At 39.4% G+C, this 27,738-nt stretch overlaps 1 protein-coding gene across 1 annotated transcript in view; it reads right to left on the minus strand.

Annotated features, from left to right (window-relative positions):
• Positions 1-27,738, minus strand: part of LOC126480857 (pleckstrin homology domain-containing family J member 1-like) — a 51,629-nt gene that overhangs the window by 16,112 nt on the left and 7,779 nt on the right. Inside the window, exons 2-4 of the mRNA XM_050104225.1 lie at positions 25,868-25,953; positions 7,395-7,564; positions 5,924-5,987 (exon numbers count right to left, since the gene is read on the minus strand). Coding sequence (XP_049960182.1) covers positions 5,924-5,987; positions 7,395-7,564; positions 25,868-25,953 — 320 coding nt within the window. The remainder of the gene's footprint in view (positions 1-5,923; positions 5,988-7,394; positions 7,565-25,867; positions 25,954-27,738) is intronic.

Consider the following 27,738-nt stretch of genomic DNA (forward strand, 5'->3'; position numbering starts at 1 on the left):
CCTTGTTGATGATGGTAGACCCACTAATAAATAAAAACAATTATTTACCATGAGAGTTATGCAATAGCATGACTTGTCTTCAAGATGGAATGAGGACTGCAGTAACTTCATTAGGAGAAACTAACCACGTGGATGTGATACAGAAGCACCATATATCACTGACCTTCATTGGGAAAGAGTATCATCCTCAGAATAAATGAAGGCAAATATGAGAATAATTGTTTTGGTGCTGAAACAAATGAATTAATACATCGATCTGTACTGCCAATCTGAATTCTGAGTATGTACGTAGTGTTTCCAAGTTACGTACGATGACTGAAGTCACATAAGATAATAATCAAATAAGGAGAAAAAAGGAAAAAGCATTGTAATCTTTAACCCCTGTGATCAAGGAAAGTCAAATCCAAAGTCTGGAAACCAAAAGAACAGTACAAGTACGTGCATAAGCATCTGAGATGTAATTCTTCCCATGCTCCATCTGAGACTCGCATGGCATGAATCCTTAGAAAGTGTTACAGTGGAAAGTACCCTTTCCATGACCATTAGAGGGCTTGCAGAGTATAGATGTAGATGTAGAGATATCACTGTCGAAATTTTGCATTTTTGTCTGGTGAAACTGCCTTGCTTCATTTTTTTTGAATACATATATGAGGACAATCTTTTGATTCCTTCATGGTACTAGCAAATTCCTTTTTATTGCTCACACATATTATTATGGCTACTATGGATGTCTTCTGCTGTTTTCACCTGTTTCTTTCCCCTTACAGAGACTTCTTTCTCTGAATTTTTGATGCTACAGTCACAGGTTTTCTTCTAAATTTCCATTTCTTAAAAAATGTCATATTTCAATGAAGGTTTTCGATAAATTTATTTCTAAGTTTTTAAGAAATCTATTGCTTTGTCGCAATTATACCATGGATAAATGGTGCTATCCAAAACCGTTGAGGGGCAACTGTGGTGCACAATGAGCCGTAGATGACCAGAGTGAATGACAGCTGTGGGATGTGTATGGACAGAGAGGCAGACATGCAACTAATGAGCAGCTGACCACACAAATAAACCAAGGGGCTACCAACAGTGTTTCCTCAACAACCATACAGCAACCATTGCCGCATATGGGCCTTTTCACCAGGGGCCTGATTCACACACCCATGCCGATGCTGTTCATCAGCTGTGAAGGCTGGAGGTTGCCTGCCAATACCACAACTGGATATCCACTAAGTGGCGACAGATGGCATTTCCAGACAAATAATGTTTTATGCTCCATCGGATAGACGATTGTTGGCATGTATGGCATGAAACATTTGAAAACAAACACCTGCAACAAATGTCTGAAGGCTCCAAGCCAGAAGAGGGAGTGTTATGGTGTGGAGACTGTTTTTGTGGCACTCCCTGGGTTATGTCATTCTGGAAGGCACGGAGGATCAACTCAATTATGCATCTATCCTTGAGACCATGTCCAATTATACGTGTAGTTTGTTCTTCCTCGTCACAATGGCACTTACCAGCAGCACAATACAATGTGGCACACGGCTCACAATGTACACGTGTGATTCAAAGAGTGCCAGTATGAGTTTACTGTAATCCCCTTGCCACCATACTTCCCAGATTTAAAACCAACTGAGAATCTGTGGGATGACCTTGGTCAGGATATACTTGCCACTCATTCTCAACTGAGAAACCTTGTGCAGCTGGCAGTGATACTAGTGCCAGCATGGCTCCACTTTCCTTTTAATACTTTGCAGAACCTCACTGACTCTTCCTGCATGTCTTTCACAGAAGTCCACACAGCAAAAGGTGGTTATGCAGCTTTTGACAGGTGGTCACATTAATGTGACTGGTGTCTCTCTCTCTCTCTCTCTCTCTCTCTCTCTCTCTCCTCCCCCCCCCCCCCTCACCGCGCGCGCGCGTGTGTGTGCGTGTGTGCGTGTGTCTCTTAATTTGTGATGTGATGATAAGCACCACAACCCCATATTAGTGTTCCTGATGGGGAAAAAAAGCCAGAACTGCAAATTTTGGGATTTGGTATAATGGGGTTTTCACTGCCATTAAAGCAAAAGTATTGCATTCATACTTCTAAAATATTTAGAAAAGCATTAAAATAATGTTGTAACAAGTTTAAACATTAACATCTGCACCCCTGCCAGCCCCTTGGAAGGTCACAGTACCAGAACCTCTTTTTACAATTCAATCACTGTATCACTTGGGCAAATGTGTAATGAGGGACAAATTTTCCTCAGCTATTTTCTATTTCTTTGGATATTTACAGAATCATACTTCTATTTTTTGTGAAAAGCAGCTGTGATAACAAATTTTGACCTACAAAAATCTTGAGACACATGTATTCTTTTATAACCCATAGTGTGCCTTCTTTTTATGTAATATAATCATATTTTTATAAAATTTCTGTAATATCAACTGCAATGGTTTATGCGTGTATGTATCAACCTCCAATGATCGAATAAGAATCTTATTGTGTCATAACATTGTGTGGGAATAAGCCACCAATTCATATTGTGCTATTCATATTTACGTAACTATTCTTTGAAGGGGAAAATCTGTGTATTGGATCTCAACTTAAACATGGATAAATGCCTTAGACAGGGAGTGTTGTACCAAGCCTTCCCGGAATGCTGTTGAACTAGCAGCCCAGAGATAATGGATACAGTGGAGGCTTTTGTTTCTCTTTATGGCCTCAGAAATGTTACCTAGTCAAAACTAGTTTAACGTTTCAAACATTTACATATGTTGTTTATATGTGATTAGATATTGCTGTAAAATATGAATATTCTAATAACTCTGAGGAGAGCCCTTAACTGCACCTCAGTGAGGATCCTGGGAACCAACCAAGTTAGATTCCAATGTCTAGTCCAGCGGATTATGTCATGCAACTGCTGGTGCATATAAGGCAGAATGCTTTATGGGTAATAAATATGGATGGGCTGATAATGCTCCAAGTTCCTGGGAGATTATATATTCCTGCTCAGGTGAAAGAGTATTGGGATTAATAGAATGAGGGAGCTCAAGCAATGACTTCAGGCCACATGGCACAAGCAGCAGTTCCAGTGCCTGCTTTTCGCTAAATTTTTTTCTATTCACGTGAGCATCAAACTGCAAATTCAAGAAAAAAAAGGAAGTATACATTATGGGAACAGAACAGACAAGTGCACTTTCGAAACTCATGGCAAACAACAGAAAAAAGTAAATATGTACAAAACAGAGCAAATTAGTTACTCTAGTTTAGCTTAAGAACAGATGACATCAAATGCATCAGGAGTTGCTGACATGGAATCCTCGAGGCTGTCAATCAGGACAGGAATATATGTGTTGAATTGTCTGGACCTAACACAGATACACAGGCTACACAAAACTGGGTAAGTATACAAAGCTATTTTCTCAATGGAAGAAACTAGCCCCTGTCAAATGTCACAGTAGAGCAACCCGTAACTGAAACACACACAGGACATCACTCAGAATATATTTTGATCTGGCATTTGTTTTCCAAAATTCAGATACATTGTTGCTGTTCTCACATGGTTTTTCACTTTGACGTTCTAAGTCACTCACTCTATTTATTAAGCCAACTCCTATATTTTTGACTGTCTGAATTTTATTATGCAATTGGACTCTAAAGTCACAAGAGCCCAGAGGACAAACATATCCAAGGTACACATGCCAGTTCGAGAAAGTCTCAGCCTGCCAGCTGACACAAGCCCTATCTACAAACCCAATAACTCTGATCATAATTACACCAAATTACTATCATTAATATGATGAAGTTAATTGACTTCATACTGATTTGATAGATCTGACTGCACTCAATTTATTATATTTTAAACGCAAGTAAGGATATCTCCACATGCTTAATCACACTTGCTCTGCATCCGCATTCATTGACTGAACACCGTATGAATCGATTGTCACTGCTGGTAGGTCCTTCATGGCCGACTTTAATTTGAAAGTCATTCCCTGAATTACTAAATAGTATCAGTTTAATAAATTATAAATTCATAACGTTTATACCTGATCATGCACAACATGTGGCTCAGGATTGGTATCTGTACACTATGTACGAGTGTAGTAATATTGTGTGCTTTGTGTACATATTGTTTGCAGCTTTGTAAGAAGGGACTTCAAAAAGTAAGTTACACATTCCTATAGCTGGCTAAGTAACTTTTACTGAGTGCTGCACTACACTTGAGTGTGACACAGTTCATGACTATTTTTTGTCACATTCACTTAGTCTCTGTAAACAATGGTATGAAAGCTCTACCAATTGTTCAATTTCTCAATGAAAGTAATCCACTATATTGTCAAGAACCCATTCAAAAACTGATATGTTTGCATAAAAGATTGAAATTGCAAACTGAAACGTCTGGACTGTGTGGTGGATGCTTCCAAACTTTTCATCTAAAATAATGAAGCAAAGTTCATTGTGGTGTGGCATCGTCATGCTCGAGAACAACACCTTTCGTGATTTTCCACACATTCTGTTCTTTATTGCGTTACACAGTGACATCACTGTTGTGTAGTATGAACTGGCAATAATGGCTGTGCCCTTTGCCATATACTCTGTGTATAAAACTCCCTCCTAATCAACTAAAATGATGGGGATCATGATCTTCCTTACTGATGATACTACTTTGCACTTCTTCTACAGAGGTGAAGAGTTACGCCTCCATTCTACTGATGCTGTCTTTGTTGCAGGTGTTAAACATCAAATATGTGCCTCATCACTTGTAATGATGCAGTGTAGGATATTGTTGCTTTCCCAGAGTAGCATTCAAAGAAATGCAGGGATGCCATAAACCTCGCACTTTCGTGTGTAGGTGACAGTGATTGCAAAACTCAGAATGAGCACAATTTCCAATACTGCAGATGATCTCAGATGAAGGAATGAGCACTTCCTACTAAGATGTGTGTGTGCTGAGCAAGGTCTGTGACAGTCACTCTGTGACTGCTGCAAATGGTTTCCTCAATTACCTGGGCTGTTATCTGTGATCAATGATAATGACTTTCCTTCCCAATCAGCATTGCCCACATCTGCGTAGCCTTTATCAAATTGTTGGCACCATTTCACTATGACTGGGCATGACATTGCATTTGGTCCACATACCACCAGAATTTCATTGTGAATCTGTGTGAAGTTTAGATGTTTGGCACACAAGATTCATACTGTCCCACACATTTCAACTTTTGAGTATGTTTCCAATTGCTGCATAATTTCATTCACACACTGTGATACACCTATTTTATCCATACTGCAGCAGAACATTTCTCCTTTTCTCTGTGCATTATCATATTCTATGACTTGTCCTGCATTATAGAACTTCCTTTGTACAGAATGCAATCTGATAGCACCAAATAAAATTCAAATCAATTCAGTAATTGTTCCCTGACTGTACATCTATGTACTGATTATCTTTGTTCATAGCAAACCCTCATTTATTTGTAGCAAATCAAATTCAATATGATTACAACAACAGGAATCAAAATAATTTTATGCTACCTACTCATCATTTAAATCTTTGTACTAAAATTCCACAGTATATGAGTATGAAAATTTATAACAAAGTAAAATGGAAAGATTTGCTCAGTAGTGCTCTGGGAAAAAAAACTTGTGTGACAGAAATATTATTATTCAATTGAAGAGTTCATGGAAGGCAATCTGAGAATTTGAGAAGAAGAGAACACATACATCAGACCACAGTTTGTTACTTTAAAAATTCATCAATTATGTATCAAGTACAGTGTATTATATAGTTAATATTTTAAGAAAATCTCTAAGCCAATATTTGTGTTTCGACAAGTCACCTATACATTAAAAGTCACTAAAGCATCCTCACATAAGTTTAAAATATTATTGCTTAAAAATGTAGAGAAAACAAAAAAAAAATATATATATATATATATATATACTCACTTTCCCAGTCAAACTGTTGAGTTTAGTTTGAAGCAGTATTAGCTGTGATCTCCAGTACTCGTACCTACAAATTATGACTTCATTTTATAAAAGCAAGTCTGCAGGCTCTTTTTCGTGCAAAACAACTTTAAACTGCATCAGTTTTACATATGAAACTATACACAAATGAAGAAAAAACATCTCATAAAATGAACTTATAAATCATGTAAACATCAACACTAACAGTGTGCTTTAGAGGTGTTGATCCACAGAGTTTAATACACAGACTACACAAAAGGCATGGCGACAAAGCAGGTGCTGCAAGATGGTTCCACTAAACTGTAAGATGGTTCCACTAAACTATTCAACTGTTAGCAAATTTACAGTTATCTCAGCTGGGCACCTGATAAAAGTGATGGTACATCTCCGAAGCTGTGCATAAAATGGCATATTTTGATCTGTTGCACACGTAGCAATTACATGGGTTCTACCGTAGTCTACCACACAACTGATGATAATTAGTGAGAATTCTCTCAGAAAAATCACACGGTTCACTTACTAATGTAGTAACAGAATTTAATGAGTTACAAAATGTATTACAGGACAGTCAGATTCCCCTAAGGTCTGATATTACACTGCCTCACATGCCCATCTGCACTTTTTTGCTTCACACAGATATGAGGAACGATGTGGATACTACTTCCACTTATAATTCTGTTCAGATAAGCTACTGGCACTCGGAGAAAAAAAGCAAGCCCAAATCAATTTTTGTAAGACCTGTGGGAAATTTCAATCAAGGGCAACCTTGTTGCTTGATATTAACTCAAACATATATATGACATGGTTAACAGATCTATAAATAACAAATTTCTCAGACCACAAACACTTGGGAGTTGTGCATAGCTAACAATCTGCCAAGTTGATTCTGTATCACTGCTACAGTCTACTGACCCATGGTTTTTAATACAAAAGTTGAGTACATATATCACAAGTTTTGCCCTGCCTTCCGTTTACTGATATTCTGCAAAATGCGTAAACCCGAATGTGCCAGGAGTAGTGCAAAATATGTGCCACTTCAAAATTGATGTAAGTCAGTTTCTAAAAAAAACTCCCTTACTCAACAACACTTACAGCAAATGCAACCATTCAAGCAGAGCACAAAACCAAATGAGACAATGTCATAAGCCTGGGAAGAAAAAATGTAAAGAAGAGAAAGTGCACTGCATGCCAGTCTAGATTAAGCAAGATGGACTGAGGAAACAGCACGACGTTGAGAAAGAGGTTGTACATTGGAATATGAACAGAGACTAAGATTTCTACACAGTTTAGAAGATCTGGTATTAAAACACTTTTAAACTAATGTCAAGTCAGCACAAAAATTAAAAGGCACTACCGATGATAAATTTTCCATTTTTGTTTGATCCTTTTAACAATACTCAATAAAAACACCTTACATTTTAAATATGAATTTTTACAGAGTCAATGTACTTACGATGCATGTTTCATTGCCATTACCCACTGGTTAACGTGGGACTCAGATCGGCCAGAAAAGAAATGCTTTTTCTCTGGATCATCACGAAATATCAATGAAAATGAAAATGGTACACCTGTACTAAGTTCGTACTGGACATTTGAGTTTTCCAGGATGATGACACCCAAAGGCTATAACAAGAGAGAAAAAAATAATTGTAACATTATAGTATTTATAGATTTAAATCGGTATTTTTTTAAAAAGGAACATTTAGTGCTGATATATTCAACAACAATTAATTCCACAAAAATATTTATTTGGAAAACATACATTGGCTTTTCAGTAACAGATTCTCTCTCTATATCATTCCCCGCTGCCCTATATTTTACTTCAATTTTTGATCGGAACTACATGTTTAACACACCACAAAGTCAAAAATATTATATATTTGACAAATTTTGCACATATGAAAAGCACCTGGCCTCTTATCCTCCGGCAGCCGCCATGGATGTTTAATTGCATGATTGCAGTGTTATTGTGAAATTCCAGTGGGTACCAGAAGTGAAGCCACAGGAATGTTACTCTTTACTACAACGAGACACCAATGTGTCTGCAATTCCGTAACAAAATAAATTAGTCGAAAAGGCCTTCTTGCATAACAAAGTGTATCTTCAATTTAGTGGCAGCAATGTAGGGCAAAATCTAAAAAACAATTTGGTGCTTTCACAAGTGGCCCTGCCTTTGATAGGGTACATATGCCTGTGACAGGACTGGAGGAGGAGGAGGAGGAGGAGGAGGAGGGGGTGGTGGTGGTGGTGGAAGTGATGGTGGTGGTGGTGGGATGAAGGGGGCACATAGTACATCTGGGTCTCCTGCAAGGATATGAGAGAGGAGTCATGAGGCAAGATGGTGTTGGAGCAGCGGGTGGAGTAGGGGTGGACAAGGATATTGTGTCAGTTCTGTGGGTGGTGGAATACCACTACAGGAGGGATGGGACAGGTATTGGGTAGGATTTTCCTCATTTCAGTTCACAATGAAAGGTAGTCTAAACTCTGCAAGAATGTGATCCAGTTGCTCCAGTCCTGACTGGTATTGAGTCACAAGAGCTCATTTGTGGCTGAACAGTGGGTATGTGGGAGGTGGTGGGTGATAGGAGATACAAGGTATGGGAGACCTGTTTCTGTACAAGATGGGGAATGCAACTGTGGTTTGTGAAGACCTCACTGAGACACTTTGTATATTTGGCGAGGGACTGCTTGTCACTACAGATGAGACGATGACGACCATGTGTGGCTAGGCAATATGAATGCAAAATTCTTTGTGTGGAATGCGTGGCAGCTGTCAAAGTCAAGGTATAGCTGACAGTTGGTAGGTCTGATATGAAAGGAGGTACTAACGTAACCATATTTGAAGCAGAGGTCAACATCAAGGAAGGTGGCTTGTTGGGTTGAGAAAGGCAGGGGAAGCACATGAGGGAGAAAGTGTTGAGCTTTTGGAGGAATATGGATGGCGTGTCCTCACTCTCAGTCCAGATCATGAAGATATCATCAATGAATGCAAACTAAGTGAGGGGTTTGTGATTCTGGGTGGTTAGGAAGGATTCTTCCAGGTGGGCCTTATATAGGTTACCATATGATGGTGCAATGCTGGTGCCCATTGCTGCACCACAGATTTGTTTGTAGATTATGCCTTCAAAGGTGAAGTAATTGTGGGTGAGGACACAACTGGTCATGGTGACTATGAAGGCAGGTGTAGGTTCGGAGTCAGTAGGGCATTGGGAAAAGTAGGTTCAGTTGCAACAAGACTATGTTCATTAGGAATGTTAATGAAGAGAGAGATGGCATCAAAAGTAGTGAGGAGGGTGCGGTGTAGTGAAAAAACAGAAACTGTGGAGAGTCAGTGGAGGAAATGGTTGGTGTCTTTTATATAGGCTGGTAGGTTACAGGTAACAGACTGAAGGTGTTGATCCATGAGAACAGAGATTCTCTCAGTGAGGACACAGTAACTGGCGATATTGGGATGTCCTAGGTTTATGGATTTTAGGAAGCATGTAGAAGGTAGGAGTGTGTGGAGCAACAGGGGTAACGGGAGAGAGAGAGATTCAGGGGAGACGTGGGATGGACCTAAGGACTTGAGGTGAGACTGAGGATCCTGTTGGATTTCTGGAATGGAGTCACTGTGGCAGGGTTTGTGAGTGGGCAAATCTGACACCTGGTAGAGTCCTACCACCAGGTAATCCCTGCAGTTCAAAACCACAGAGGAGGAGCATTTATCAGGAGGTAGGATTACAAGATTGGGATCATTTTTTAGGTGGCAGATTGAGGTGGTCTCTGTGGATGTTAGGTACATGCTTGGAATAAGGCCTTCTGGCTGACAGCTCAAATGTATTGCAGTCTTTCTGTTATGCTTGTCTGCAATTTAAGCATCTCCTCTATACGGTGAGTAGCAATCTACCCTTTTCATAACACTGTTATTTCATCCTGGATTTTCCATTGTTTAATGCTGTCTATCAGTTTTCTTTCCATCCTGCAACCCAGTACTGATTCCCTTTGTATTATTCTGTGAAACATTAATTTAGTCAGTTTTCACTCTTTTGTTTCTCTTTTCTGTGATTTTCCTGTTGTCTCATCCGTGCACACCTCACGACTGTATGACCATGCTGACTGTGGGTGCAGCATCTCGAGTCCCATTTTATTCCTGCCAACATAATTAATCCTAGACCTTATACCCAATCACTCTTCCTGCCTCACTCTCGCTTATTTTCACCTTTTTTCTTTACGTGCCTTCAGCATCATATGAACTTTTTTACCTCAACCTATCAACTGCCCCCCCCCCCCTCTCTTCTCATATTCCAGCATACATATAACACCACATCTAATCCATTCACATCTGCTGTATCTCACTGGAATGCTAACTGGCTTCCCCACTGCATACCCCCCCCCCCCCCCCTATGAAAATTCTTTGAACAAATCCCACACCATAACCCACTACTCAAACTTACGACAAAGCCCACACTTCTCACTCATGGTAAAATTTTCGTTACTGAAAAAAAAAAAAAAAAAAAAAAAAAAAAAAAAAAAAAAAAAAAAAAAAAAAAAAAAAAAAAAAATGCCTACGTTACCAAAGTTCAATTGCACCAGTAGAACTATTTATAGAACTAACAGAAGTGGTCTCGAAATTCACTCTCTACTAAGAGAGCAGCAACTTTTATTAGTACTACTAAACCACAACTAATACAAATACCAACAAAACTTCACAGTATTTATTAGCTAAAACCAAAAATTCAAGGGGCCACTGGAACACTCACGAAGTTAAAACAGTGAATGAAAATTTGACAAATATTTCACTAGAAACAATAAGAAACATCTGCTAAAAAATACCGCATGAAATTTACTTAATGGCTTCAATGCACAGAAAACTCTAAAAAACACAGTGAGCTAATGTTTCCAGAAGTTTATCAAGCCACTGTTTCGCCACAAACAGCACAAGAAACTGTTGAAAACAACGAAATTTAATAACTGTATAACAGTGCACAAACAACTTTGTCAGAAGTTAAGAATCACTACAGCTGCAACTGCATACCGTGAAATGTAATCGATTGAGAACTACTAAATTTAACATTCAAATACAGTGCTAAACAATTCTTACAGTACTTATAACTCTATAACCGCGACAGCTGGAACCACACACTGTGAAATGTAAACACACTACTGAGGCGTAAGACTTGAATGAACAACGTAAGCACATTCACAAAGAACAGACCACTTGAGTCAGTGACACAGGAAAAAAGACTGAGATGAAAGAAAATCCACTAGTAAGTTACTTTTACAGCAAATATTAACACAAATAAACTTTAAAATAAGTAACTGAAGACTAAAACTTTATAAAATATTGACGAGCAATTTCAACAGCAGTTCAGCGCACAACACATCACACCTGTCATGTTCTTCACAGTGGTTCACAGAATATAGATGTAGACATAGATGTAGAAATGACAAGTATTCTGTTAATGAATCAAGAGGATGAAATGTATGTGGAAAACACCTGGAGTCACAGCAAGATGCCAGATGGATAACATCTGTGTGACACAAATGTTTATATCAGTTATTAGACTGTAAGGCATACCAAGGAGCAGATGTGGGCTCAGATTACATTATAATTAACAGTACATTAATGTGCCTTTGTAATTCTCAGAATCTGTAGATACTGTGTTCAGTTGAAGAGGAATGGGTAGGCCTAAACAAGCAGACACAGAGGTCGAGCAAACAAATATGGGTACAAAGAAGTTAACAGTGATGAGCCTATGGCAACATAAGAAACAAACTGATTAATGAAAGAAGGAAATGCGAAAACGTCTACGAAAAGAAAGGACCTCAACAAAGTCATTTATCATACAACAAAGGCTATCAAACAGCTGGCACAGTACCTTAGCGTGTCTGGTCTGAGGGTTAGCCGCCCTCCGTAAAAAAACAGAGTTAATGAAAGGATAATGAACTTGAACAAGCATCATGAGATGGCCGCCCCAAACAAATAGAACGAACCATCACAAACAAAATGATCAAATGTTGAAATGGGCTGTGCACAAATGACCACACGTCAGATAAGCAATAGTTTTAAGAACTTCATTGGATAGCGAAGAATATGAGGTTGCTTCAGAATAAAACCTGGTTGTTATACGGGCAATGAAACTAAAGTTATAGCCTTTTTAATTAACCAAGCACCAATTAAAATGCAGCGGGATGGCTGTCAGATTGACGCCCAGAGCGGAAGTAATGTGCCGAAGGGTTACCGAAAGAGCTGAGTCGGGTGTGGTAGGCCAGCACAGTGACTTGCAGGAACGTGAAGGCGAAGGACACACAAAAGCCAAGGGTAGCACAGAAATATGATTTTGCATACACAGGCAGACACCCCTTGGGGATGAAGAAGGTGGACTGGTCTGACGAGAGGCTGCTGAAGGGTAAAAAAGTAGTTTGTTTGAAAAAACTTTAAATTAGAGCAGAGGGCCAGAGAAAAATTTGCAGAAGAGTGTGAATCAAAAGAGTATATGCACAGAAAGCAACAGGTAAAGTATAAGGTAAAATGTCTATTTAAGGGAAGACATAGCGGCTGTTTGGCTTAGTGGAGGAGAAGGGCACACAGCACACCACTGTTGAAGACTAGCTGTTTGACCAAGGAGCAGGTACAGATGGCCGGCATTTGCGCTCCCGCAAGGTTCCAATCTAATCTTTGCTTTTTGGCTAAATCTGTGTAAGACGGTGACAAAGTAACGTTCGCATAGGGGGTGAAGTTTTTTTGACTGAGGCATAGATGCAAATAGTTAACTGAGCAAAGCTTATTGCGTACAATAACACGACAGTCATTGAACACGGTAAGTCAGCTGCTGCGCTCTCTCACTCCTGCTGTTGCAATTCTGTTTTTGATTTCTGCCAATGATCATTATGACCAATTGGTTATGATCATGCTCATTTTTATGTGGGGTATCAAGTGCAAGTAAAGACTGAGTTCTGTGGCATTCGGTAATAGAAGATCCTGGCCTTGTGCATTACAAGACCTGCGTGACAGCTGAGCGAATTATATTTATACGATTACAATTGGGATTAGCCTGACTCAGACAACAACCAAATGCAATTGGTATCTGACAGAGGTCTTAAACCCACTTAAGATAGGCATATCCATCTAACCCTTATCTGGCTGGATTTAGGCGTGCAAACTATGATTTTGCAATTTGTTTGTAATAAATTGTATCAAAGGATTTTGAGGCCAACATGTCTCTAGAATATAACTGCTTTCATAAGAGATGTGTTGCATTATTTAGTAGCACCAGAACTCCTCTCCAAAACCTTAGTTTTACGCGTTTACTAAGTCCAGAATCCACAGGGTGTTGAATAACGTACGAGCAACTGAACTGTAGATAATATTACAGGAGATAACAACAGAAGAAAGGAAGAACCAGAAGAACGACAGAAGGACATCCAACACTACTATGGACAAAACAATAAAAGAAAACCACAGAGAGAAGCAAGACACATGTAGAAGAGATAAGAACAAGAGAGCAGATAACTGTGGCTGGCCGACCACGAGAATAAAAAAGAAAAGCCAGCCACTCTGCGACACATTAAAACTTCCAGCCTAAAAGCATTAGAGTGGACAACACAAAGCGGCAAAGGACACGCGCTAAAACTTATATATAACCAACCGTCACGTATAAAACATACAACTAAATTAGCCCACGAGGTATTGTCAGCTAAAATTCATCATGGTGGTAGCAGTGTGTCACCCAAGCGTGGCCAATGAGGAGCCGGCAGAGAACCACAGAGTCCCTGTGAGAGGCTCGCATGGAGGACTGCCACACATTCGTAGTCTCCTTAATGGCAAACAGTTTGTTGTGCATTTTGAGGTTATGCCATGTCTTCCAAAGTTGCAAAACCTTGCAGTGTAGTACTGAACGCAGCAGCCGATCTCAAACAGTTTCCGCATAGCCTGTTTGGCCGGCCTGTCAGGAAGTTCATTCCCTGAGATGCTGACATGACCTGCGGTCCAGACAAACACCACCGAACGACTGGACCATTCCAGGGGACAGATGGATTCCTGGATGGTCACTACCAAAGGATGACGAGGGTAGCACTGGTCGATAGCTTGTAGGCTGCTCAAGGAGTCAGTACACAGAAGAAACTGACTCCCCAGGGCATGAACAGATGTGCTCAAGAGCACGAGATATAGCCACCACCTCAGAAATGAAAACACTGCAGCCATCGGGCAAGGAATGCTGTTCAATATGTCCTCCATGGACATACACGAAGCCGACGTGATCATCAGCCATCAAGCCGTTGGTGTAAACCACTTCATGTTATGTTATGTTATGTTATGTGGTTTATTCATCTCATTACATACAATTTTCAAATCATTTGATTTGATGTACAGGAGACATGTCAAGGTTTACAAAAGAAACTTTTTTCACTTTTTTTAAGAGAAATACAAAAGTTTACATTATATTTTACATTTCTAAGTTACAGCTACACATGTACATAAAATAATAAATGCATTACAATCCCTGTGTTCAGATTGTGAAGCTGTCCTCAATGAATTCATTGACAGAATAACAACACTTTTCCACCAGGAGAGTAAAGAGCAATCTTTTCAGTGAACCAATCTCCATTTTAAATATATTACTGCCTTTTATTTTATTGAAAATTTTTAACCCCATATACTCTGGCGTTTGGGCATAAAGTTTCAAACGATGTGTTGGAAGTTTGAAGTTATCTCTGTGGCGAGTGCTGTAGTTGTGGTCAAAACGGAAATTGTCTAGTGTGTGTTGACTTCTATATAGGAACACCACCATCTCATATATGTAAAGTGAGGGGATAGATAGTACTTTTAAATTTTTTAACAGTGGCCGACAGGATTCCGGTTTTTTTTTTGCTACACACATGTTTCTAATTACTTTCTTTTGTACTCTGTTCATGCGAAGAATCAAGTAGAAGTGGCAGCGGAGAGCCGCGGGGTTAACTGTGAAAGGCCCAGGCGAAGCCGCGGCTAGGTGTACACCATGGAGGTGTATGTGAATGACCTCAAGTATAGGTGGTAAAGGCAAGGATCCCAGTTCACAAAGAAGGGATCGGACACAAATTGCAATTGGAAGCCCTGACCTGGGCCGCTGATGCGGGAGATGGACCGCCGTGGGTGGGGCAAGGAGATGGTAATTCGGATGTGCAGGTGAACTAGGAATGTGTGCAACATAACTGCCCAGCAGTTGTGCATACCTAACCTGCAATGGAGGTACTCCAGCCTCCACCAGGACACTGGTCACCGGGGTGTCAAAAACCAGTCCTAAGAATTGGCATGTCTCCACTACAGTGAGTGGATCGTCATGAAGATAAACTTCTGGTTCCGGATGAACGGTACGGCGCTATCAGAAGTGCATAACATACGAATTTGCACCCGAAAACTGGAAAATGTGGGCTAGAGCCCATGACTGCACCTTGTGTATGGTTTCCTGTAGGTGCCGCTTGGCAACACCAGTACTGGTGGAGCAGTACAAAACGCAGAAGTCGTCTGCATACAGAGCAGGTGAGACAGATGGCCCTACCGCTGCTGCTAGACCATTAATGGCCACTAAAAATAGAGATACACTCAATTTAGAGCCCTGCGGGACCCCATTCTCCTGGATATGGAGGGACCTATGGGAGGCCCAACTTGGACACACAAAGTATGGAGTGACAGGAAATTTTGGATAAAAATCAGGAGCAGGAGCCAGGTAATAATAATAATACATAAGAGTGTGTGAAATGTTAAACCTGTTGTTTTTTTGGTCCAGAAATGGAAATGAAACATGGGGAAAAAATCCTGTTAGATTATGTGAGAGGCGGCCAGCACGAAACATACTCAAAACAGCTCCAGGTCCAGGTCCAAAGCCACATAGTGTAAGGAAGGCAAATATTGTGCAATCAGCATTTGAATTATTTATTAAGCCCAATCTTTTCCAGAATATTTAAAGTGGAGAGCAAAAAAATAAATAAATAAATAAATAAAATAACATTATTTTTGGGAACAATGGAGAGGAATATGAGTGCTTTCTCCGCCTTCTTATACTTGCAGGAGTGTACAAAGATCACAACCAGGGAATAGTACATTTATGGACCAAAGGGCATGGCTGACCTATTTCCAGTAGTTCTATGGCTAGGAACAGATATATCATGCTGTATTCAGTTTGATAATGCACAGCAGCTGTGATAGAATTACTGTATAGCCCTGATAAATTGGTTCCTACAAGGGACATATTTGAACCACAGGTAAGCACATTACCATGATGCACACAAATCACATGAGAATATCACAGTTGATTAACAACTGGTGACCTTTAGGGACAGTTTGCCTTTTCATCAGTATATCCCTTTCAAACCCTCAAAGTATGGAATCAAGACAAGAAAGCAGGTCTTCATTGCTCAAAAATGTGCTGTAAGAATAATATGTGGATCTCTCCCACGATCATGTTGTAGATTGTTTAAGGGGTTGGATATTCTGACTACTGCTTCAAGTACATTTCTACCCCCATGAAGTTTGTTGTAAATAATCCACTACAGTTCAAAAGGAACACTGGTGTACATTATTACAATACCAAAAGAAAAAAATGACATTCATTATACCACATTAAGGTTGTGTTTAGCACGAAAAGGGGTGCAAAATCCTGCAATCAAAAGTTTTTTTATCACTGCTACAGGTAGCAAAGTGAAATTTGAAAACAAACTGAAGAAGTTTCTCCTTGACTACTCTTCTTTCACAGAAGAATTTCTAGTTACTACAGTTAGTTAACAACTTTCATATTACTGGGGGGAGTAACATGTAAAATTAGGAAAGGCAACCATTCAACCAGGGGGAGGGGGGAGAGGAGGAGAATTTGCAAAGAGGAAAGGGCTATGTAGGTGTGTTAGTGGGATAGAAAGCCTGTAGTATTGGAGTGGGAACAAGGAAGGCAACAGGCTCGTGGGAGACATGGACTAACAAAGATTGAGGCCAGCAGGGTTACAAGAATGAAGGATATGTTGCAGAGATAGTTTCTATGTGGGCAATTCAGGAAACCCGGTGTCAGTGGGAAGACTCCAGATGGCACAGCCTGTGAAGAAGTTGTTAGACAAATATGTGTAAGCTATAGGGAAAAATTTATAATATACAATATGTGCAATAACAATTAGGAAAATATAAGAATGGAAGCCTAAGACATCAGTTGTCAGATTAAGAAGGTCATAATCACGCATGCCATCTTCCCAACCTACTTTTCAGTCTGTACATTAAATACCAATGGCTGAAGTAAAAGCATTTCAAACCTGAATTAAAATTCATTATGAAAATGTATCAATTGTAAGCTTACCATTCTCATTTAAAGTAAGGAAGAATTACGGGATCTGGTGAATGAGATAGTAGCAGAAATGAAACTGGTGATAAATCTAACAACAAAATAGGAGTCAACATAGTAGATGAAGTGAACGAATTTTGCTAACTCGGAAACAAAGTAACCCACGGTGTAGGAAACAACGAGGATATAGGAAGCAGGGTAGCACATGCAAAGAGGGCATTGTCATAAAAAGACGTCTAATAGTATTGAAGATAGGCCTCAGTTCAGGGAAGATATTTCTGAGACTGTACATATCAATACATCATTGTATGGAAATTGATCATGGACTTTGGAAAAACTGGGGAAGAAGGGAATCAGTTGAGATGTAGTGCTACGTGAAATAAGATACAAAATGAGGAAGTTCTGCACAAAACTGGGAACGAAAGAAATACACGGCAAACACTAACTTGAAGGGACTGGATTATAGGACACAGGTCAAGGCACAAGGAAATATTTCCGTGGTACTATAGGGGAACACGTAGATTGGGATATATACGTCACGTAATCAAAGGTGTCAGGCGTAAGTACTACCCTGAGACGTAAGGGCATCACAGAAAAAGTCACGGTGGATCGCATCAAATGTGTATGAAGACTGGCGATCCAAACGAAGAGGGAACAGTATCACTGGTCTCAGGCAGTAATTAGTAAGTCACCTAAGCGAACATGGGGCGATGGAATACTGATCCCAATAGACAATGGTGTACTCTATATCACAATCTAGGCAGTGTCTATAAGTCCTGTTTTAACACACTTCTTTTACAGAACACTGCTTTATGTAGCCTGCTTTGTTTATCAAGAATCCTCCTGATAGGTTCACATACTTATGCTTTGTTAGTAGCATGGATAATCAATTCCAGGATCACTCACCACAAACTTTTCCTTGTATCTATAATTATATGTTGAGTTTATCAAATAGTAATGTTCACTTTGCTTTTGAAGACAACTCAGTAGGAAGCTATGCATGTACAAAGATCAATGGCATTTAGTTTCTGTTATGCTGATAAAAGCATATGGTGCACTATAATGTAACTGTATCCGTGATACAGTTACGTTGGTTGGTTGGTTTGTTTGTTTGGGTGAGGGGACCAAACAGCGTGGTCATCGGTCCCATCAGTTAGGGAAGGATGGTGAAGGAAGTCGGCCATGCCCTTTCAAAGAAACCATCCCGGCATTTGCCTGAAGAGATTTAGGAAATCACAGAAAACCTAAATCAGGATGGCCGGACATGGGTTTGAACCGTCATCCTCCAAAATGCGAGTCAAATGTGCTGACCACTGCGCCATCTCACTCGGTACAGTTATGTTCATGCACTTCTTGTAAAGTACTCTTCTTGAATGTCTTTTAAATGTGCGAGTTGGAACACTGTGTCGTCATAAAATTCTTTCATCTGTACAGTTTATTACAAATGGAAATTCGTATTACAGGTATATTTATCATCAGCTTGGACCACCATTTTCAACAATTAATAAAATGGGTAGACATAAGAACAGGAATGTCAAATCTTACGTAAAGAAAATAACTATGAGAAATATCTGAGCAAGATTAATGTCATGAAAATGGCAGTTGCTACTCACCATATAGCAGAGATGCTGAGCCACAGATAGGCACAACAAAAAGACTGTCTACCAAGGCTTTCGGCCAAACAGGTCTTCATCAGAATTCGACAACATTCACTCACGTTGTCAAATTACAATGAAGGCCTGTTTGGCTGAAAGCTTTGTTTGACATACTTTTTGTTGTGGCTATCTGCAACTCAGCATCTTCACTACATAGTGAGTAGCAACTATCCTTTTGAAAATATTGTGATTTTTCCATCCTGTATTTTCCATTGTTTGAGCACGATAGCTTAACATTTGTAAAGTGCTGGGCTTCAGCAAAACTAAAAACTTATTTGTCAGTAACGTATAGATACTTTTAAAAATAATTTCACTAATATTGTGCATCAATATGTTATTTTAAATGAGACCTCAGTCCACTTTACATTTAGAAGGAAATAGCTATTAACGTAGTAGGTGAAAGCCAATGCCCTTGATCGAAAATGGTAAATTCAACATTTTATGAAACGCGAAAGAGATCCATAATACTGAATACACTCTAAAGGCCGAAATAACAATCATCTAATCACATAGAGAAGTAGAGCTGCAAAATTTCATCTGCATCTCAACACTGGATAAAGAGCATACAGTGTATGTGGAAGGTACAAAGTAATGGTATTAGCTTCCTTGACATGGAGGTATAAGTAACTCCCAATGGCACTATGAGATGTAAGAATTATTGGAAATAAAACTCTCACCAACTAGTATCCACACAGCACATTATCACCCAATTCAGAATTGCTCTCTCCTGCACACGCTGACTACCTGGAACCATCACATTAGTGACAACAACAGAGAGAGCTCCACAGGACCTTCGATGGTACTGGATAAAACAGTATAATAGTAAGGGACACAAAGTTCAGCAGAAAGAAAGCCAGAGAAAATGAAATGTAGTATCAACCCTCAGTCGCAAGCATGTCAAGAGCATCAGCAAACGAGGCAGCAATGTGTTTTGCTGTGAAGACATTAAACCAGTATTCAGTAGTGGCCACAAGATTCAAAATTTGATAGGATCCACTCAAGATGCTGTAAAAGTTCTCACCAGTATAAGCATGTATGAAATATATTGTGACTGAGGTGACACTTGAACAGGGGAAACAAGAACGCCTGTTGGTGCCTACACAGCAGAACACGAATGGTATTTTTAATTGGAGCAGCACAATAAATTGGTGACAGCAGAACACTACTGCAGTTGTGGGCAGCCTGCAAAGAATCAGGAACCCTGTGTGTAATTGTGAATGGATCGTCATAAGGTAATAAAGGCAAATAAAATCCTGTCACAGCCTAAAAACGCAATAACAGTGGGAATGGCAACAGACTCCTGACATGCTAGATTCTACCAATCCCATTAAAAGGGGGACACATGTTGTCACTGTATAACAGTGTTGTCAAATATCTGTGTGATTAAAGAAACTGTAGAGGTCATATTTCTGTAACAAACAGCAGGATAACATGATCTTGGAAGTTTGTCACAGATTCACAATGTTGTTGTTGTTGTGGTCTTCAGTCCTGAGACTGGTTTGATGCAGCTCTCCATGCTACTCTATTCTGTGCCAGCTTCTTCATCTCCCAGTACCTACTGCAACCTGCATCCTTCTGAATCTGCTTAGTGTATTCATCTCTTGGTCTCCCTCTACAATTTTTACCCTCCACACTGCCCTCCAATACTAAATTGGTGATCCCTTGATGCCTCAGAACATGTCCTACCAACCGATCCCTTCTTCTGGTCAAGTTGTGCCACAAACTTCTCTTCTACCCAATCCTATTCAATACTTTCTCATTAGTTATGTGATCTACCCACCAAATCTTCAGCATTCTTCTGTAGCACCACATTTCGAAAGCTTCTATTCTCTTCTTGTCCAAACTATTTATCGTCCATGTTTCACTCCCATACATGGCTACACTCCATACAAATACTTTCAGAAATGACTTCCTGACACTTAAATCTATACTCGATGTTAACAAATTTCTCTTCTTCAGAAGCACTTTCCTTGCCATTGCCAGTCTACATTTTATATCCTCTCTACTTCGACCATCATCAGTTATTTTGCTCCCCAAATAGCAAAACTCCTTTAGTACTTTAAGTGTCTCATTTCCTAACCTAATTCCCTCAGCATCACTCGACTTAATTCGACTACATTCCATTATCCTCGTTTTGCTTTTGTTGATGTTCATCTGATATCCTCCTTTCAAGACGCTATCCATTCCAGTCAACTGCTCTTGCAAGTCCTTTGTTGTCTCTGACAGAATTACAATATCATCAGCGAACCTCAAAGTTTTTATTACTTCTCCGTGGATTTTAATACCTACTCCGAATTTTTCTTTTGTTTCCTTTACTGCTTACTCAATATACAGATTGAACATCGGGGATAGGCTACAACCCTGTCTCACTCCCTTCCCAACCACTGCTTCCCTTTCATACCCCTCGACTCTTATAACTGCCATCTGGTTTCTGTACAAATTGTAAATAGCCTTTCGCTCCCTGTATTTTACCCCTGCCACCTTTAGAATTTGAAAGAGACTATTCCAGTCAACATTGTCAAAAGCTTTCTCTAAGTCTACAAATGCTAGAAACGTAGGTTTGCCTTTCCTTTATCTTTCTTCTAAGATAAGTCATAAGGTCAGTATTGCCTCACGTGTTCCAGTATTTCTACGGAATCCAAACTGATCTTCCCCGAGGTCGGCTTCTACTAGTTTTTCCATTCGTCTGTAAAGAATTTGTGTTAGTATTTTGCAGCTGTGGCTTACTAAACTGATTGTTCGGTAATTTTCAGATCTGTCAACACCTGCTTTCTTTGGGATTGGAATTATTATATTCTTCTTGAAGTCTGAGGGTATTTTGCCTGTCTCATACATCTTGCTCACCAGATGGTAGAGTTGTCAGGACTGGCTCTCCTGAGGCCGTCAGTAGTTCCAATGGAATGTTGTCTACTCCAGGGGCCTTGTTTCGACTTAGGTCTTTCAGTGCTCTGTCAAACTCTTTACGCAGTATCGTATCTCCCAATTCATCTTCATCTACATCCTCTTCCATTTCCATAATATTGTCCTCAAGTACATCGCCCTTGTATAGACCCTCTATATACTCCTTCCACCTTTCTGCTTTCCCTTCTTTGCTTAGAACTGGGTTTCCATCTGAGATCTTGATGTTCATAGATTCACTATAGGTTATCAATTATCAGCACACCATGAATTCCAGGAATGTTCTCCTGTATATTCCCTCCCTCCATTCTATGGCAAACTTGTTATATTTTAGAACCAATAAAAATGTAGAACATTGAAGTTGGTGGTCTTACAATACCATTACAGATGCAACACACAGGGTGTCCGGAAATTCCCTTCCCTTTACAAACCACTAGGACTTGTAAAGCAGAGTAAGTATACAATATATTGAATACGAACCCATGTCCAGAAATGTACCATTTCTGTTCCAGTGTCACTTGAAAACATGTTTGTTAGGTATGTATGTGACAGGGCAGTCATAGTAGGGGATGGTTACATCAGATAAGCTAATGTCATTAGACGTATCTGACCTAGTTCAAGCCTCACTCATGCGTCTGAGTGTTAGAACAACACTGTCGAGTACATGTTTGCATAATACACTGACCTCATAACTATGAATGGTGAAGCTCATGGCAAAGGAAAAGCTGCTTGTCGTCTTCATACATATTGTTCCCCACAATGCCTGACTCCTCTGGATACTCTTTCCACCACAATTATGCAATGGCTTCGAGAAAGGGTACCTCCGTTATCAGTAAGCGTGACTGTGGGGCTCCAAGGAGACGCCACATATCCTAAATAGAAGAGGTCACAATGCACCACATTGAAGAGAACCTGTCAACGAGTACACAAACAATTTCTTTGGCTATTAATAATTGTAACTGTAAAACGAGTGACGTATTGGGTCATGCTTGTGTAGTACGCATTCCTGCCGCTAGGCATGTATAGCGCAACTCGTTGCCAGTTCGGTGTCACCTGTGTTGTCGACATGGCTTGTTTTGTTCATCTGCAGTGACTGTTTTTAGCTACTGCTGTTTTGTTCTTGTTCCCTTATTTATGATGGAAAATTTAAGTGAACAATGTACAGCTGTGAAATTTTGTTTTCTACTTGGTAAAAATGCTGCTGAAACTGTTTTAATGTTGAAAACAGCTTACTTAGTACACTCAAGTGTACGAGTAGTTTGTTTGATTTCAAAATGGAAACATGTTGATTGATGCCAAGGGCATAGTACATTCAGCGTCTGTTCCCCAGGTCAGACCGTCAATCAAACCTTTTATTTGAAAGTTTTTAGAAGATTGTGCAACAGTGTTAATCAAAAAAGACCCAATCTGTGGCAAACAGGAGACTGGTTCTTCCACCACGACAACACTCCTGCACATGCAGCCATCTCTCAGAGATTATTCTTGGCTAAAAATGGCATGGTTCCACTGTCCCATGCACCTTATATGCCTGACCTGCCTCCATTCTTGTTTTTCATGCTGGTGGAGCTGTCAGCCATTTCTAAAGATGGCTACAAAAACTGTTTCGAACAGTGGGAGCACCATGGAGAGTATTTTGAATGGGATAAGGTTATTTTGTAAATAATTTGAAAATGTATAGCTTTTAAAAAATTATTCTGGTTCTTCTTTTTGAATACCACCTCATACAAGGCCTAGAAGTTTGTAATGGGAATTTCTGAATACCCTGTATAAAGGTAAGCATCTCCAGCAAAACCTGTCTACAGCCTGAAGAAGGCTGCTGCAACATAACCAAAAAGGAAGATATTTTGATATTGTACATATTTTTTATTAGGCTGTGACACGACATCCAGAAGGGTTCTAATGAGATGAGACTGTGGAAAACTATGTGTTGATACTAAATTTCTTTGATATAATACGTCATTGAATACCACATATATTAAACCACCGGGATAATTCCAGTGTCACATAATTAATTACAAACATGACAGGTGTTGTGGGTTGGCAGGAGAGCCAACACCGTTTTACTAGAGGAAGCCGAAAGGCACGCGTTTTAGCTCACGCAGGCTGGCGTGAGGTCTGGAACAGGACAAGGAAATTAGAATTTAGAAAAAACGGACGTAGCTGGTGGAATACTTAACTTTAATCCATAAATGGTGAACGTCGCTCTTGACGGTACATTATTCATAGTATCAATAGTAACTGGTAATGGCGCCCCGCTAGGTCGTAGCCATTGACTTAGCTGAAGGCTATTCTAACTATCTGCTCTGCAAATGAGCGAGGCTTCGACAGTGTGCATCGCTAGCTACGTCGTCCGTACAACTGGGGCGAGTGCTAGTAAGTCTCTCTAGACCTGCCGTGTGGCAGCGCTCGGTCTGCAATCACTGATAGTGGCAACACCTAGCAAGTGTGGTGTCTGGCGGTGACACCACAACAGGCACTGCTAAGTTATATGATCCAGACTAATGCCTTTAAGTCTACTGCAACTACTGGAACACTACATCTGTAAACACACTGGTGTCAAGTGTGTACAAAATAGTGCACTTGAGAAAACTTTTTGAAGTTCTCATATTTGAAATAGGCAATTTTTTTTAGACAAAGGTATTTACATTATTCCTTTAGTATTACATTGGTGTTAGGCAGGTTCTACATCATCACCAGTCAATAAGAAACTTTACAATATTCTTATATGAAATTATTTATTTCTTTGGATTCACTAGGTTATGTAATCAACACACACTGCTACATCTAATGATATGAATCTATTGCTTGACAGGCCTTACAGGAGGTGGAAAAGAGAGAAGAAAGATGGAGCAGCAATATGTGTGCATTTTGTAAATAAATTGTAGCTTTCTCGTATTACAGAAAAATTCATAGTATATGCAAGGAAAGGAAATAGTTAATGTAGTGTACGAAAATTACACCATTTGATAAAACTTAATATCTAGCTTACCACAAAATTTAGTAACAGATTAAACCATGAAATTTCTAGATGACAGATTGGATGTGAAAAGTGTTGCATAATTGTAATGGCAATACTCATTCATGACCACAAATGATGTTTTATTTCTGGTGACAGTCTTAGTGGACCATCTTTAGACCCGTGCATGAAACTTAAGTTTTACATAAAATTCCTATGATAGAGGTCAGGAATTACACAATGATTCAGCGAAAGTACACAATAAGGTTACTAAAGTAGAATACAAAATTTATATCCACAGGTAACATTCATATATGGTGAGCAGGGTGCTGCATATGCTGGGAGACACTAGTCATCAACTGATCAATACCATGTGAATGCTAATTCATTGTATAAATGAGTCACCAATGGCGATAAATTTTGTATTCTACTTTTGTAATTTTACTGTGTATTGGTTGCTGCATCAAGTGAATCACTGTGTAATTCCTGATCTCTCTCACAGAAATTTTATACAATATTTCATAGTCATATACTGGTCTGGAAATTGTCTACTAAGACTGAAACCGGTCTCCAGAAATAAAACTTCATTTGTGATTACAACTGATCATTTTCATTGAAATAAGATATAGACCACTGCTGTTCCCAACACACTTTCAAAAATCATTAACATTACATAACTGCTTTAGTTCCCCTTTCTTTAGTTGCACATTTTCCATATAGTGAGATAGAGGGGCTGGCCAGTACTTACCTCAGCTCAGTATAGCAAATAGATACACAAAACAGAACACAAAATTTTTATCCTAGCTTTCGGAACTTTGTTCCTTCGTCAGGGAAGGGGGGGGGGGGGGAGGGGGGGGGGGGAGAAGGAAAAGTGGATTCAGTTACTCACAACCCAGGTTATGAAGCAACAGGTGAAAGGTAAACAGGGAGGGTATCTTATTTGCTACCCTCCCTGTTTACCTTTCCCCTGTTGCTTCAATTTATAATTAATTTAACCAGTAATTCATAAATTAGAAAACAACCGCACAGCATTCTGCCAGTTTACATAAACATATAATAATTTTCAGCTGATTATAGTTGTTTCACAAGCAATTTGGTAGTTTAAAAATAATTTCAGTATGATAGATGAAGTTACCTCTTTATAATCAATTTTTCCAAGTTCATTAATCCGAAAGTAAAACAGTAGGTTAGATTTTAGCTTGAACCATCGTTCTTTGAAACCTACAACATGAAAATAATTATTTTAAAAAAACTGTAAATAATTACACACATAGTAATTTCACAATAAAGAGACATGTGAATACATGAACCAGAATAAAACAGCACAGTAACGTAAATAACCAAAATGGAATAGAAGGGAAGTGCAAATATTGACAAATTTTCAGCATACTTTTGAATAAAATAGAGATTTTTTTTTAAGTTGACTCAAATGCAAGGGTTGTGGTATAATATTACTATATCTGTGAATTGGAACACAACTGGCAACAATATTTTTATGACTGTGGACTGAATACATCATTCTCTGCAACTGGAAAATTTCTTTTAACAATATGCCTCTGAATCATGAACAAACAGGACTGTGATGGGCTACATGTGGCTGAATATGTTGTCCTGTGAGTGGAAATGATCTGGCTTTGTTGGCCGAGAGGCCCCATTCGGGGGAGTTCGGCCGCCGTATTGCAAGTCCTTTTTAGGTGACGCCACATCGGTGACTTGCGAGTCAATGATGGACACCCAACACCCAGTCCCCTGCCGGGAAGTGAACCCGGGCCCCTGGCATGGTAGGCGGTAACACTATCCCTATGCTACAGAGGTGGAGTGTCTTATGAGTAAGAAGATGCAATTACTTGTCTTGAATATGATACCTTGTACCTCCATAAAAACTAATCACATGCACAATATATATGACCCAGTTGTGAGAACTGAAGATATTTCTTGAAGTTTCAGAATATTAGTAAAATAAACCTATGGAAAAGTATATGAAAAAATATGGAAGCATTAAAAGTAAACTGTCTGGCAATATACTTTGTGCCACAGTGACACTGTGAAAATATTAATACATGAAAATAGTAGATTCTGCTTCCCATTCAAAATATGTAAGTCAAATACTTCACTGATTCTTCTGTCCTACAATGTTTCAGCTATTTGTTGTCTAATTCTTTCATGCCCTTCATAAACTTCATTCCACTCCTCAGAACAGAGAGCAACTGTAACTGAAGACCAAGTATATAGAGTGTGAACAAGGGCTGACTTTGCAACAAGAGAGAGAGAGAGAGAGAGAGAGAGAGAGAGAGAGAGAGAGAGAGCCCGACTCATTAACAGCTGGGATACAGACATTCTTAATTCTTAAACCTTAAACAAATATATTTACCTGGACAAGTCAAAATTTCAATTATTACCCTCCAAAAAGTTATCCAATTGATTTTGTTTGTTTTTTCCTGGGTACATGCGAGCAGTCGTAATACATGTTTATATCCCTGTGCCACAGTACCATGGTACAACACGAGAGGAGCCAAATCAAAATAACACTCCATTGATGAAGAGTATTGCTTATTCATTTGATTTCACCAGCAGTGGAAGTGTTGCAGTTATGTGATGTCAATCCTGGTGACTTCTTTTGTTTGTTAATGGTCTGTTCCTCAATCGTTTGAGTAAGTTTTCAAGATCTTCGCTGAATCTCAAACTTCAGATATTTTCACATTGGTCCCATGAACAGCATGTACATAATTACAAACAATTTATTCAGTGCATTGGACTGGTCAGGAAAGAGTATGAAGCTGTCCAGCTGAGCTATAATTTTCAACACATTGTTTAAAGGCCAACTTATTCCTGAACACTTCCTTCATTTGACAGTGGTTGACCATCTCTTACTGCTAAGAGTTAGTACAGGAGGGAGCAGGATGGGGCCACATGCCTCCTCCCCAGTTCATTGTTTCTTGTTCCTTTTTTGTGATAAGATAGAAGTACAATAGAATATGTCACTATCATTTCATGATTGCATAGCAG

This window comes from Schistocerca serialis, chromosome 5, assembly GCF_023864345.2.
Source record: "Schistocerca serialis cubense isolate TAMUIC-IGC-003099 chromosome 5, iqSchSeri2.2, whole genome shotgun sequence".
NCBI lineage: Eukaryota > Metazoa > Arthropoda > Insecta > Orthoptera > Acrididae > Schistocerca > Schistocerca serialis.